The following is a 15380-nucleotide window of genomic DNA, read 5'->3' on the forward strand; positions in this document are numbered from 1 at the left end:
CGCTCGCTGTATGTGGTAGTTTCTGGTCCTCATTTCGAACTTATTGGTAACAGGAACCGCATCATGCATCTTCTCTGAGCTTCTTAACGCTTCCGAATAGGTCGCTGATCTAAAATAACCCTGGTCAACATTTTTTTTTTATGAATACACTGCCTAGCACAATCTTTTTCGTGTATTTAAATGCAGAAATCAAAGCAATCTTGCACGATTTCGATCACCATGGACATAAAAAGGCCAAACACGTCACTGATCTTAAAGGAGCATGTGATCTTTTGCCGAGAACAGGTGTCTAGATTCCGGTCTCACTCTGGAGACCAGCCTGAAGTTTAAGCTTGTTTGGCCTTGTTTAACCCTAAGGTCATGACCTAGGAATCTCAAAATTTCACCCAAGTGAGTTCACGTACAGGCCAACACACGCTATGAAGGTGTCTCTAGCTCTCTTAGTTCCTGGGATCTCAAAGGGGGTCAAACTTCCCCCCTCCCCCGACATACGTGAAGAGTATCCAACAGGCCACCGGGGCGAGTGTTAAGATCAGTGACCTTATTTGATCTTTCGGAAGTCATGGTGACCAAAATTATACAAGACTGCCTTGATTTTTGCAATTAAATAAGCATAAAAACTACAATAAGTAGTATGCTTCTAAAACCAGAATGTAGACCTGAGTCATTCAGGGCATTGACCTATAGTGGCCTTTGAAAAGCCCTTGGAAGATGCATAATGCCGTTACTGTTATCAATAAATCTAAAATGAGCACCAGATTCTACCCTATGCAGCAAGTTCTACAATAACAAAACATGCTGGTTTGGCCTTAGTTTGACCCTCGTACCTGGCCTCAGTTCAATGAATTTATTCATTTAATAGTTTTTTTGTCGGAGAAATAATGTCAAAGATGCATGGCTTCATCTAACACTCCGTTGTTGCATCACATTAAGTGATTCCCCTAGTAGTTGCCTTCGCTAAATCCATGTCCTGACTTTTACCTGCCGTCGATCACTGACCTTACCAACTATATCTAATTTTCCATATAAACGATCCGCTACTTACTTGCCAACAACTGTGCAAAATTTGGCGCGGCTATGCCGCGCTGTTCGGAAATCATTCCAGAAAAACCTTCGGGGAAGTCAAATTGGCTCTCCACCCGAGCGCATGTTTACCCCAGGAGCTCAAGCAACTTGATGTCGCGCGTAATTTATAATTGGGAAGCCAGTTAGGGTGCCATGGGACATCATTGGTACCACTTTTGACAAAATCAACTGAGTCGCCGACCTCCCTTAAATGTGTGGATCCAGTTACCCAGTAACTTCAAACTCGGCCTAGAGATGGCGCTCGCGATGACAGCGAGCGCTCAGGATCACCAGCGACGTCAGCTCTCGCCGACTGTCTGCAGTTATCCGGTCTATGAGTGAGTCAGCATGGGCGTGCTGCTGTACGCTGTAACTATTCTGCTGCTGTTGCAACAGTGTTGTTGTGCGCAACATGCCGAACGACTGGGAAACTCGCCAGCAGGTACGCTTCCACGGTTGTTGGGTTTCGCAATTTCGTGCAATTTAGCGCCTTGTTGAGGAGTGATTTCGATATTATCGTTTTGCACGGCTTGCACATCTATTCACAAAAGCTGGACGTGATTCACGTCCATTGAGATGGTGGCAGTATTTCGGGGGGGGGGGGGGGAATCACCCACGCTTCAGTTTCAGCCATTTATATTCGTGCGTGCAAAACTATGTTGAAATGATGTTATGCAGTTAACCAGGCTGACCAGCGCAGGGTTTTGTGCTATCTGCACCATTGTTTATACTCAAAATGTGCGTTTCATCAGTCTCGCGACACGTAAGTCATCTGTTTTTATCAGCTTGTTAGTTCCGGTACGGCAGCCCGTCTCTGTACACTTCTCGGCATAAAGCACCCGGCGTCCTTGAACGGGCCGGTAATGCTTACTGGACACGAACGGCCCGTCTGTGTCTCGCTTGTATTCCGGGTGCGATATCACAGGACTACTTCCATAGCAGCGCCGAAACTTGACAGCTGTACACGGTCTGAGAACGCCAACTTCGATCGGGCTCTTCCAAAGTCGTGGGTGCGGTCATGGGCACGAGATAGGCGAATCAAAGACAGATGATCCCGAAACGTCCGAACTCTCTCATAACCGGGGCTTCGATGCTTGTGGTCTATTGATGACTGTGAGATATTGACAGGTCCGTGACTGTGCGCGGAACATGTGCCTTTCGCCTGCGTCCCATGCGCATGTCGTCGTATTCCGCCGCCTGCGTCCCGTACGTATGCCGTGCTCCAACTCCGCCGCCTGCGTCCCTCACGCATGCCGCGCTCTAACTCCGCCGCCTACGTCCGGTGCGCATGCCGCGCTCTAACTCCGCTGCCGCTCGCCCCCAGCCTGCGAGCCGGCCCCGCTCTCGGAGGCGACGCTCGCCTCCTGGGTCGAGCGGCACGCCGGCGTCCCCGCGCGTCGGCGGCGGTGGCGGCGCCAGCTGTTCGTAAGCGACACTGGCTGCAGCCTGCAGAATCTCTGCGACCCGGCGGCCTGGCCGCGCGTCTGCTTCTACAACACCGACATCTGCGACGACATCGTTGACTGCAATTCAGGCCGCGATGAGCTGTACTGCGACGAGTGCCTGTGCTTGTACCGAAGCAAGGACGGCGTCACCATGGACGTGCCTGCAAACGCACAGAAATCCTGGGTCGGGGTTAACCTGCGAGCATGCGCGCGCGCCTGCAACGACGTCGAGTCAGGCTGCGTGGCGTTCAGCTTCAACACGTTCAGCACCAGCGAAGATAGATGCCGGCTGTTCTTTCGGTCGGGTCGGCTGCTGAAAAGGACTGGCTACGAGCTGTACGTGCGCGAGACGCCGTCGCAGCCGCGCCTGGCGCCGCCACCGCCGGGCACCACCCAGGTTTCAAGCGGCCCCTCAGCTGTGAGACCCACGCCGACGCGCCCTGCCCTGCAGACGTTGGACCCCGTCTTCTTCGGTAACGCGTCGCTCTCGGGTGGTGAGCCGTCCGCTGTCTTCGGCAACGTGCCGCCCTCTAATGGAAAGCCGCCCACGTTCTCCGTCAGCACGCCTCCCGTCATCCCGCTGCAGCCGCCCAGCTCGCGGCCGCTGCCGGCGCCCGTGACGCCGACACCGGCGCTGGCCTGTGCTGCCGGCCGACTGCGGACGCCGCCCGCTGGCGGCGCTGGCTGCCAGCGACGTGCAGAACCGCGTGCTGTTGTCGAGCGGCGTGACCAACCGCGTGGTGTCCGGCCACCGCGCCTCCTACGGCACCTACCCGTGGCAAGCGCAGGTCGAGGCGTACAACAGGGCCGGCTACTTCGAGCACCACTGCGGTGGCGTGCTGATCGGCTCGCGCCACGTGCTGACGGCCGCGCACTGCATCACACGCGTCCTCTCCGCGCTGCAGGTCAAGGTGGGCCAACACGACCGTATGGATGCCTCCGAGCCGCACGAACAGACATTCGCCATCGAGAACGTGCTCTCGCACCCCGAGTATCGCGGCACCGCGCAGAGCGGCTACGCCAACGACCTGGCAGTTGTTAAGCTACGTCTGCGCCAGGGCCGGCCGGTAGAGTTCAGCGACCACGTGCAACCACTGTGCCTGCCGGCGGCCGACGCACCGCTGCAAACCGGTCAGCAGTGTGAGATCTCCGGTTGGGGCAAGACTGACGTGCTGCTGCCGGACGTGGCGGCCTCGGCGGCGCGCGAGCTGCACGGCGGCGAGGTGTCCGCTCGTCTCCGACGCGTTCTGCGGCGCGCAGGAGGTGTACGGCGCGCGCTTCGTGGCCGGCCGCATGGTGTGTGCCGGTCACGTGGCGGGTGGCACGGACGCCTGTCACGGCGACTCAGGCGGTCCGCTGGCCTGCCGCAGCGACGACGGCCGCTGGCTGCTCACCGGTGTCGTCTCGTACGGCACCGGCTGTGGCAACGAGCTCAATCCCGGCGTCTACACGAGGGTCGGCTTCTACGTGCCCTGGATCCGGCGCGTGGTGCAGCTGCTCTGAGCCGGTGCCGGCCGCCCCGAGCTCCACCGCTCTGGCCAGTCGCTCAGTGAAGGACGGTGGCCGCGGCTTTGCAAGGATCGGCTGATGTGGTGTGTGGGCTATGTTTGGATATAATGCAGGCTGAACAAATGATATATATATGGATAGGCTGCTGGCTATATGCATAATCCAGGAGGTTATCGATAATCGTGTGTTCTGCTGCAGGCCTCGCCCACTTGACGGAAACTACTGAGGGACCACGCCATGACATTTATGTGATCTGGTAAATGGTGCATCCAATGTCTTGGTGAGAAATACAGTACCAAAACATCATTGTAAGGTTTCCCTTTTCTAGATCATATGGGTAAGGGTGATGCTACTCTTATTTCAAATCTTGCTAAGGGTAAATTTCTGAGTTTTCTGTTGGCCCCCTGAAAAAAGACGAAAAATCATAGTGGAGGATAGAGATATTGTAGATACTCTTAACAGGCAGTTCCCTTCATTATTTTTAACAAAGGAAGCTTTGCATGATAGGTAGCATATATATGATAATGTGTATAAATATGCACACATACATATATATATATATATATATATATATATATATATATATATATATGCATGTATATAATCTTACCTGGTAATAGATACAATCTGACCGAAGGCAGTCTTGTTGGACGGTGACCGAGAGAATGGTGATTATGAATGAAATATTTCACCGCACATATACACACACCGCACACACACCGCGCGGTCGCCCATTGATCCGGATTCGCTTGCGGATTACGTGCGGCTCGCGGGTGACCGCCTCGGTGTCGCTCTCGCCGCTGCCGGTTCAGAGGGCAACACCAGCTGCTGCTCGGCAGAGGCCGGCCTCGGCTGATGGGCCTCACCGCCGGTGACGGCAGGACTGGCACTGGCGCTATGGGGGTTGGCTTCGTCCGCTGGCGCGACCGGTGACAGATGCGAGCGCAACAGTTCCCGACGGCTGGCTGCCGATCCTCCGCTGGGCCCACCCACCGCAGATGCGGCGGAAGGTGATGACGAAGGCCTCTGTGTAGCGGGGGACCCCTGCCGGTTCAGCGAAGTCGCGACGGCCGACTTACTCCTGCCAGCTGTACTTGACTGCCGTTCGCGGGAAGCGCTCTCGAGATAAGTCAACTTTTGGCTGTCTCTTTCCGCAGGCTCTGCTTGCTCCTGACGCTGTCGATGCAGCTGCCGCTGCGGCACGTCCACCGTGATGCTATTCTCTCGCAGAGCCTTGTCCTCTGCCCGCGCGCGCGCCACCTGGACCCTCCAGTAGCGCAGCGGTTTGAGACTGCCGCCCGGTTCGTCCGGGTCTGAACTTGCGGTTGCCTCTGCTGCGGGCGGCCGGCGGTACCCGGGGCCGCGGGGTGCCGGCAGCGTCCGAGCCGCTCTCGCCGCCCCGCTGCCTGGCGGGAGGGACGACCCGACCGGTGCCAGCCGGGCGCCATCTCGCCGCACCGCCGGCACCAGCCGGGCGCCGCCTCGCCGCCCCGCCGTCCTGCCAGTGCCGGCCTGCCGTCGTGCTCGTCCCCGTGGCGGCGGTCTCAGCCGGGGTCGGCGGAGTAGAGGACCGGACCCACAAGTCGCCCACCGTCGGGTGGAATGTGGTGGCCGCCACGGCATCGGGCGGGCCGCGTCGCCCGGCGGCGGCGGTCGACGGCTTGCCAGCGGCGGCGTCCGGGACGGCTGCAGACCAGCGACCCGCAGACTCGGACTTCATACCGCGGTCGAAGAAGCTCCGCACGGTGGGGCTGATGGCGCGGCTCGGCGCGCCCGGAGCCGTGGAGGCCGGCGGCGTCTGGAACGGAGCCGAGAGGGTGACAAAGATGGCGTCCTGCGGCGTTCGAGCGGTGGTATGGCCGGCCCCGGACACCGCGAGCCTCTGGGTGGAGAACGGAGCGTGACTGGGCCAGCTGGCACCGGTTGCCGGGATCTCGTTGGTGCTGATCTGGTCTGCGTTTTGCGTCGTCACCGGACGTGAGTCATGTCGGGAGGCAGTGCTGACGGACGGGGGATCCGGAGACGCCTCAGGGGTGCGCTCAGACGACCTGCTGAACGAGAAGTCTTCAGCTCCCTCAAGCGGGGCTCCCGCGCGTGGCACTCCGGTGACTCGGGAAGGGAAGGCGCTTGTGGAGGAAGACGGTGGCTTGGTGGAGCTTGTTGCGTCTGAGGAAGATGGGACAGTGGCTGCGGTGTCACCGGGATGAGAGTGGACTGGAGATGGCCAGGTGGTCGACGAGAAGGCCACCTGTGAAGTAAACCGGCCAGACGTTCTCGGGAGAGACTCGCTTCTCCTCGGGGGGAAGGTCGGCGGTGACTCGGCCGCTGAGTCGGCGGTCGGCGAGAAGGGCCTCCCTCTGGTGACTGCACGTGGCGCCGTGGTTCCCACCAGGCGCTTTCCACTCCCTCTGGTCAGAGAGTTTCTTCTCGACGGAAGACGCGAGGCAGACCGCACGCGGCCACTAGCCACAGGGGCGTCCCGTCCTCGCGACCCTGCGCCGCGCTCACCAAACGGCGTCGAGGGGCGGGCCGTGCTAGCGGCCACCGACAGGTCTGATACCCGACCGGAGTCGCCGACAGCCGCTCCACGGGCCGCCGGCGCGCGCGAGACGCTCGCCGCCTGCTCGCGCGGCCGAGCCGTCCTGCTCGACGAGACGGACGGGCGCGATGTGGAGGCGGCGACAACCTGGTCCGCCTGTCGGAACGTGCTCAGTCGCACGAACGGAGATCGTGTCGCAGGCGTTGTGAAGTATTGTGCCACCTCTCCTCCGCCGCTGAGCCTGCCCGCACGGGAGCTGTATTCGTAGTCGTAGTCGTCGAGAGGTGGCAGGTCATCGTCACGCAGGGCGTTGAAGGATACTTCTTCGTTGGAGCTGCTCTTGAAGATCTCGAAATTCCTGGCGTATTGCACGGTGGCGTACTCGCAGGTGACTTGGAACCAGTTGGCGCAGATCAGGTGTTGCTGGTCGAAGACAGTGTCGTTCGGGCACAGGAATCGGAAACTGGTGCTCTGTAAAACATATTCACAGTGAAACACGGTGAGCATATCATGCTGAAAGTCATAAACCTCAGCGTCAGCACAATCTTGAGGGTTCGCATTTGAGATCATATTTCGCTAATTGTGGGAGCTCTGGGTTTGCGCGGTGTGCGTGACCCCGCCACTCACCGCGACGACGTTAACGTTTTCAGTGCTCTGAGAGATCTGTGTGCCCCCGCGACTGTGCGCTCGTTGTTCGTGGCGCGTGCTGCCGCACCCCAGCGCACCACCCGAGCGCCGTTGGCAGTTGTACTGCAGCCACCAGCTTTTCGCCTGCCGTTGCCTCGCTGGGGGTTTTTGTGTCGCGCACCCTCGGCCTGGAAACGCTTGCCCTCGGCCATCATCGCCGCCGGCAGTGATTAAGCCAGACAGCTGCATCGCGGCACCAAACCGCTGCGCGTCTGGGAAACGGGAGGTACGGGGTTCGACGCCCCGCGGTACCCGCCCTTCCTGCCAGGGTGAAAGGCAGGCGACGCCATATAGCCTCGGCAGCTGAGTGCGCCGTAAGGCCCCAGTGACACACACGCACTCATGCACGCACGCACGCACGTACGCACACATCGCGGCACCACGTGAGCTCGTACCACCTGATCCGATGTTTCGACGTGTATATTTAAGTAATTTTGGTTCATCAACGTTTAGATTTGGGTAATTTAATTTCATTTTGCTTTTGACGCTCCGTGTGTTACCATTTACTGTTATGATTGAATTAATGTCGATTGGATTCATATAAAACCGTGATTCTTCAATAAACCAACGCTCCTGACGAACGCTGTTACCCTAAAAAGGCACTTAACTACCCAGTGCTTTCACCGAAACACCATTAGCACAACATTTTCCAGCAATACATCTCCCACATTAGAGCATAGTTCCAACTGACTTATCCCGCCGTGCCGGAACCACTACTAAGAAGACCTCAGTGACCGAGAGTGGAAGATAGCCATATATAACAACAGCTCTGACGCAACAGATTGATTCCTGTGCTAAAGTGTTGCATAATGCACTGCAGGCTGGTGTCGGTCGCAGGCAAGTCACGGACACGGCCACTTATTTGGACCATCCAGGATAACCCGGAGGATGGTGCTGCCGATCATTATAGTGATAAAACAGGGGGGAGTGGCACGCCCGTCATACGTCGCTTCTCCGCCATGTACGACTAACCTGCGAAACACCGCACACGTGGAACATCTGGCAGCCGGCCTCCACGTCTGCGTAGTAGCCACCGACCACGCGGCCCTCGCACGAGAAGCCAGTCTCGGGCAGCGCGTCCGGACTGTAGTTGGGCGGCGGACGCTGCGCCCCGGCCGGCCACACCAGCAGCAGCAGCAGCTGCAGCGGCAGCAGGGCGCACGCGGCTGAGGCCAGGGCGGCGCGGTAGAGGTCAGTCATCCACGCCCGGCGTGACAGAGGTGGCGCCGGACCCGACACTGATTACGTGACTTTATTTGACATCAGTCTTTGATCCCGTGATGAGACTCTTTGAACACCCAAGCACTCGGGTTTACTGAACACATTCAGATGGCTTTCGACTAGAAGTCTTCAGGCGGAAGATTTCCTATGCTCAATCCGCCAGATATATATCTAGCATTACTTATGCGCACAAACTAACGATTCATCATCAGTTGTACCAATCCATTTATAATTTCCAGCAATTTAGTTCTAACTTATGAAAGGGTTTTAGGAAACTTTACACTGTTTCTTAACCTGATGCATTAAAGTTGCGCGAACAAAGCTGATGATGACTGGATTGAGCACAATCAGTGATTTGATTGATTCTTGATTTGAATCACTGATTCTTGAATCAGTGATTTGAATCATTGATTCTTGAAACACGTACACGAAGCGTCCTAAGTATCCCACCTGTTTGCACACTCACAAATTTTCCAAAACACTTAACTGATACAACACCCTACCCAATCAATACAGGTACAGGTACCCTCATTCAATCTCTCAAGTCGTCTTCCCGCACACCAGCAAGCCTTGCTGACATGACTTAATCTGTTACAAAGGTCAGCGCCGAATATTTATTTGGTGTTCTGTGAACTAATGATGCCAAGTCTTCCAACGCTCTGCGCAAAGCTAGAAGTGCTCGAAGTAATTTCACAAGCGCAGCATGTGCAGCGATTTGAAACCAAACCGTGGAGACGCCGATTGGCCGTGCTCGGCCAATCGATGGTCAGCGGCGTCGCTGATTGGCTGGTCGGAGCGTCGGACTGTCGCGGCCGCCAGCGTGCGGTATGCACCGAGGCTGCACCGGCCGACTGGTGCGAGGTCACTGACCTTTCGGTGGCTGAATGAAAAGTCCGTCTTGCGACGGTTGGGTGCCGGACAACGCGCCGGCCGGGGGCCGCAAAAGAGTCACGGTTCGGGCGTAGGTCTATGGTAAATGATGTATTAGGCCAAGTGCTAATGGTCTTCGGAAACGTTGGAATTAAATCTGCTCGCTTTCCAATGATTTTGAAGGTATGATGCGGTCTGCATAGCAGTCCACAGCAAACAGCGTACAGCACGCATCATTTATGGCGATATTTGAAAGTTGGCAATCTTAGCACGTGCCCGGGTGACCAGTTGAACACCCTTCGCTCGAGTGGGGGTCAATTTGACCCCCCTGAGATCTCAGATACTGAGAGAGCTGGAGACGCCAAATTCGTAGGGTGTGTTGGCTTGTATACGAACACACTTGTGTTAAAATTTGAAGTTCGTAGAGTCATGATCTTTGGGTCAAGTAAGGTCACACAAGGTCAGATTCCGGATTGGTGTCCAAAGCGTTGTGGTGTGTAACTCCAGTTCACTCAGACCACTCCTTACTAGGTATCAGACTGTGAGCGGGGCGCGGCGCCACCTGAACGGTACCTCGGCCGAGCGCCACGTATGCGCCGGCCCGGTGGCGCGGCCCTTTTTTCTTGGCTCACCTCTTCCTCGTGTGTCGGAGACTGCGGTGAACGCAAACGCTATTCAGATGTCCTCAGTCGGCCTTTCGAACCACACCTTCGGCTCCGAATCTGCCGCGCCGACAGTGCCCCAGCCCTTTTCATGCAACAACCGTGAACCCAAATACCTGTTCTAAGCAAAAGGTCACTGGTGCTCATTTAACATGCACGCGGGTAGGGGGTCAAATTGAGTCCGCCGAAGGTTTTTCCGTAATGATTTCTGAAATACGCGGCGTAGCCGCGTCAAATTTTGCATAGCTGTAGTCAAGTGAATAGAAAATCACTTGGTTTCAAAACTTAGATGAGCCTTGTAAGGTCACTGACCTGCGGCAGGTCAAGATTAGGCCATGGATTCAGCGGTGTAACAAATCGTTTAACCTCTTGCAACAACAGAGAGTTAGACGAAGCCAAACGTCTTTGAGATACTGTCTTAGGCAATACAAGAACTGAATGAACAAATTCCATTGACCTAAGGTCAGATATGAAGGCCAGAGCGAGATCAAAACAACCTGTTTTATTACTCTGGGGCTCGCTGTATGTGGTAGTTTCTGGTCCTCTTTTCTAATTTATTGGTAGCAGAAACCGCATCATTCGCATTAAAGTTGAGAACAGGTCGCTGATTTAAAATAACCCTGGTCAACATTTGGTTTTTAGGAGCATATTGCCTATCGTAATCTTTTTTGCTTATTCAAATGCAGAACTCAAAGCAGTCTTGCCCGATTTTGGTCACCATGACCTTAAAAAGGCCAAACACGTCACTGATCTTAAATGTGCATATGACCTTTTGCTCAGAACAGGTGTCTAGGTTCTGGGGTCACTTTGGAGATCAACCTGAAGTTGAATCTTGTTCGACCTTGTTTGACCCAAATGTCATGTCCTAGGAATCTTAAACTTTCACCCAAGTGAGTTCAGTACATGCTAATGCACCCTATAAAGCTCTCTCAGTTCCTGAGATCTCAAAGGGGGTCAAATTGACCCCCCCCCGACCTAAACAAAGAGCATCCAACAGGCTATCCGGGCGCGTGTTGGGGTCAGTGACCTTATTTGACCTTTCTGAAGTCACGGTGACCAAAATAATACAAGACTGCTTTGATTTTTGCAGTTGAATAAGCGTCAAAAGATTAGGCTAGGTAGTACGTTTCTACAAGCAAAAAGTAAATCTGAGTCATTTTAGGGTATTGGTCTGCTGCAGTCTTTGAGAAGCCCATGGAAGATGTATAATGCCGTTGCTGTTATCAATAAATATAAAGTGAGTACCAGAATATACGCCATACAGCAAGCTCTAGAATAATAAAACAGGTGGGCTTGGCCTTAGTTTGACCCTCATGCCTGACTCTAGGCCGATGGAATCGTTCATTCAATAGTTTTGTTGCCTGAGAAATAATCTCAGAGGTGTATGGCTTCATCTAACACCCCGTTGTCGCCTCAGGTTAAGCGATTCCCCTAGCAGTTGCCTTTGCTAAACCCATGTCCTGACTTTTACCTGCCGTCGATCAGTGACCTTACCAGGCATTTCTAATTTTTTATATCAAATGATCCACTATTCACTTGTCAACAACTATGCAAAATTTGGAGCGGCTATGACGCGCTGTTCGGAAATCCTTCTAGCCAAACCTTCGGAGGAGTCAAATTGATTATCCACCCGAGCGTTGTTTACCCCAGGAGCTCAAGCAACTTGATGTCGCGCGTAATTTATAATTAGGAGGCGAGTTAGGGTGTCATGGGTCATCATTGGTACCACTTTTGACAAAATCAACTGAGTCACCGACCTCTTTTAAACATGTGTATCCAGTTACCCAGTAACTTTAAATGCGGCCTAGAGATGGCGCTCGCGGTGACAGCGGGCGCTCAGGATCACCAGCGTCGTCAACTCTCGCCGACTTTGCGCAGTAATCCGGTCTATGAGTGCGTCAGCATGGGCATGCTGCTGTACGCTGTAACTATTCTGCTGCTGTTGCAACAGTGTTGCCGTGCGCAACATGCCGAAGGACTGGGAAACCCGCCAACAGGTACGCTTCCACGTTTGTTGGGTAAGCTGGACATGATTCACGTCCATTGAGATGGCCGCAGTATTTTTGGGCGTAGAATGACCCACGCTTCAGTTTCAGCCATTCATATTCGTGCATGCAATCCTGTGTTGAAATGATGTTATGCAGTGCAGCAGGCTGACTAGCACAGCGTTTTGTGCTATCTGAACCATTGTTTATACTCAAAATGTGTGTTTCATTAGTCTCGCGACACGTAAGTCATCTCCTTTATGAGCTTGTTAATCCCGGTGCGGCAGCCCGTCTCTGTAGACGTCTCGGCGTAAAGCACCCGGCGTCCTTGAACGGGACGGTAATGCTTACTGGACACGAACGGCTCGGCTGTGTCTCGCTTGTATTCCGGGTGCGATATCACAGGACTATTTTCACAGCAGCGCCGAAACTCGACAACTGCACACGGTCCGAGAACGCCAACTTCGATCGGATTCTTCCAAAGTCGTGGGTGCGGTCATGGGCACGAGATAGGCGAAACAAAGATAATCCCCAAATTTCCGAACTCTGTCATAACCGGGGCTTCGACGCTCGTCGTCCATTGATGACTGTTAGATATTGACAGGTCCATGACTGTGCGCAGAACATGTGCCTTTCGCCTGCGTCCCATGCGCATGTCGTCGTATTCCGCCGCCTGCGTCCCGTACGCATAGCCGTGCTCCTAACTCCGCCGCCTGCGTCCCACGCGCAAGCCGCGCTCTAACTCCGCTGCCTACGTCCCGTGCGCATGCCGTGCTCTGTCTCCGCCGCCTCAGTCCAGGACGCATGCCGCGCTCTAACTCCGCCGCCTGCGTCCCACACGCATGCCGCGCTCTAACTCCGCCGCCTTCGTCCCGTGCGCATGCCGTGCTCTAACTCCACTGCCTGCGTCCCACACGCATGTCGTGCTCTAACTCCGCTGCCTGCGTCCCGTACGCATGGCATGCTCTAACTCCGCTGCCTGCGTCCAGTGCGCATGCCGCGCTCTAACTCCGTTGCATACGTCCCGTACGCATGCCGTGCTCTATCTCCGCCGCCTCAGTCCAGGACGCATGCCGCGCTCTAACTCCGCCGCCTGCGTCCCACACGTATGCCGCGCTGTAACTCCGCCGCCTTCGTCCCGTGCGCATGCCGTGCTCTAACTCCACTGCCTGCGTCCCACACGCATGTCGTGCTCTAACTCCGCTGCCTGCGTCCCGTACGCATGCCATGCTCTAACTCCGCTGCCTGAATCCCGTGCGCATGCCGCGCTCTAACTCCGCTGCCTGCGCGCCGTGCGCATGCCGTGCTCTAACTGCACCGCCGCCTGCGACATTTCCGTGAAGTTAGCGATTTATTCAGCGATTTTTATAGCGACGAGTTCCGATTTACCTAAAAAAATGATTTCAAGGCCAATTGTGGCATGAAAACACCAAAAATGACCCTTATTCTGCAATATCATGTGACCTTCAAGGTCAAAAGCTGGGCCCAAGGACGGGGAACTCGATATCACCCAAAAATTACCGGCCGATTTTTAACTATCAGCCATCAAAGCATTCATCACAAAAAGAGCTAACGTCCATCAAAAATCATGACCTCTCATGATCACCCTTCAAGGTCAAATGCCGGCCCAAAGGACGGATTTAAAAGATAGTTAGTTAGTAGTGTTAGTTAAAAATCGGCCGGTAATTTTTGGGTGATATGGAGATCCCCGTCTTTGAGCCCGCATTTGACCTTGAAGGGTGACCTTGAGAGGTAGGGATTTTTTGACGGACGCTAGCTCATTCTGTGGTGAATGTTTTTATCTTAGGTTAAAAATTGGTCCGTAATTTTTGGTTGATATGGAGTTTCCCCGTCCTGTGAGCCCGCGTTTGACCTTGAAGGGTGACCTTGAAACGTGAGGACTTTTTGGCAGACGCTAGTTCTTTCTGTGGTGAATGTTCAAATGTTTGTTGGTTAAAAATTGGCCGGTAATTTTTGGGTGATATGGAATTCTCCGTCCTTTGAGCCCGCGTTTGACCTTGAAGGTTGACTTTGAGAGGTCAGGACTTTTTGACGCTCGGTATCTCTTTCTGTGATGAATGTTCTGATGTTTGTTAGCTAAAAATCGGCCGGTAATTTTTGAGTGATATGGAGTTCCTCGTTCTTTGAGCCCGCGTTTGACCTTGAAGGGTGACCTTGAGAGGTCAGAACTTTATAACGGACACTAGTTCTTTCTATGATGAATATTCTGACATTTGCAACTTGAAAATCGGCCGGTAATTTTTGGGTGATATCGAGTTCCCCGTCCTTTAACCCAGCTTTTGACCTGGAAGGTCACATGATATTGCAAAATAAGGGTCATTTTTGGTGTTCTCATGCCACAATGGACCTTGAAACCATTTTTCAGGGAAATCAGAACTCGCGGTTGTAAAAATCGCGGAAAAGTCGCTAACTTCACGGACATCCTGCGAGCCGGCTTCGCTCTCGGATGCGGCGCTCGCCTTCTGGGTCGGGCGGGCTGTCGGCCGTTCATGACGCTACTAGGAGAAGAGAAATGCGCCACCTAACCGAGATATTCAACAGGAATAAGTACCCGAAAGGCTTCGTAGGACAGAGGCACGGACAGCACTCAGATGACGCAGGGCCGCCTTAGGGAGAAAAACAGCCGCATCGGTATCATAAGCGTACAACAAATGTTGTCAGGGAAAATCAGGAAATCAGTGCACGATACAACATCAAGGAAGTTTTTAGAAGACGCGCAACCCTCAAGAGAACACTTGCCGAAGTTAGACCACTGACACCTAAGGAACACACGAAGAGCGGCGTATGCGACATTCCATGCCGCTGTGGCAGGTCCTACCAGGGAGAAACAGGTCACTGTCAGTCAGACTGGAGGAGCATAGAAAGGCAAATTTTCTGAGTGGGGGCGCAGGCAGGTATGCGCCACGGTGCGGGCTACGTGGCGCAAATGAATGATTTGGGATAGGGGAGGGGATCTATTTTTACGAGTGAGCTCAAGCCCAATTATCAGAAAATACCCTTTGCAAGCAGACCTGATGGACCCTACAAGCGGTAACAGGTACTGCAGCTGTCATATCGCAATGAGCTATCGATGTTGATTTGCCCTGTTGGCTCAAACAGTTGTTTCAACAGCATGCCGGACATGTTCACTCGGCTATCCGCCAGGCTTGTTACTAAATTGTGGTTGTGAAGCACTACAGGTCGCAGCTTGTGGCAGTGTCTATGAGATTTAATACAAAATAGCTGTTCTGACCATCATATTCCGGGATTATATTCAGTAGAGTTACGGTGAAAAACTGCGCTCAGCTGGCGAGGGCGGGAGGAGGCTAATGCCTCATGAGCCCATCATCGACAGAGCGCAGCACTGGAAAGTTAGACAGATCAAGAGGCACCGCCC

General features: G+C 54.3%; 1 protein-coding gene across 1 annotated transcript; it reads left to right on the plus strand.

Moving 5' to 3' along the window:
* Window positions 1–1477: 1477 nt before the first annotated feature.
* LOC119108212 (serine protease 30) lies at window positions 1478–4013 on the plus strand. The gene is made up of 4 exons (XM_037231795.1): window positions 1478–1507; window positions 2485–3059; window positions 3202–3694; window positions 3771–4013. Exons 1-4 carry the CDS (start codon window positions 1478–1480, stop codon window positions 4011–4013), a joined length of 1341 nt encoding a protein of 446 aa, XP_037087690.1.
* Window positions 4014–15380: the final 11367 nt, after the last annotated feature.

The sequence above is a fragment of the Pollicipes pollicipes genome, unplaced genomic scaffold (assembly GCF_011947565.3).
Source record: "Pollicipes pollicipes isolate AB1234 unplaced genomic scaffold, Ppol_2.1 Scaffold_6686;HRSCAF=7923_pilon_pilon_pilon, whole genome shotgun sequence".
Lineage (NCBI taxonomy): Eukaryota > Metazoa > Arthropoda > Thecostraca > Pollicipedomorpha > Pollicipedidae > Pollicipes > Pollicipes pollicipes.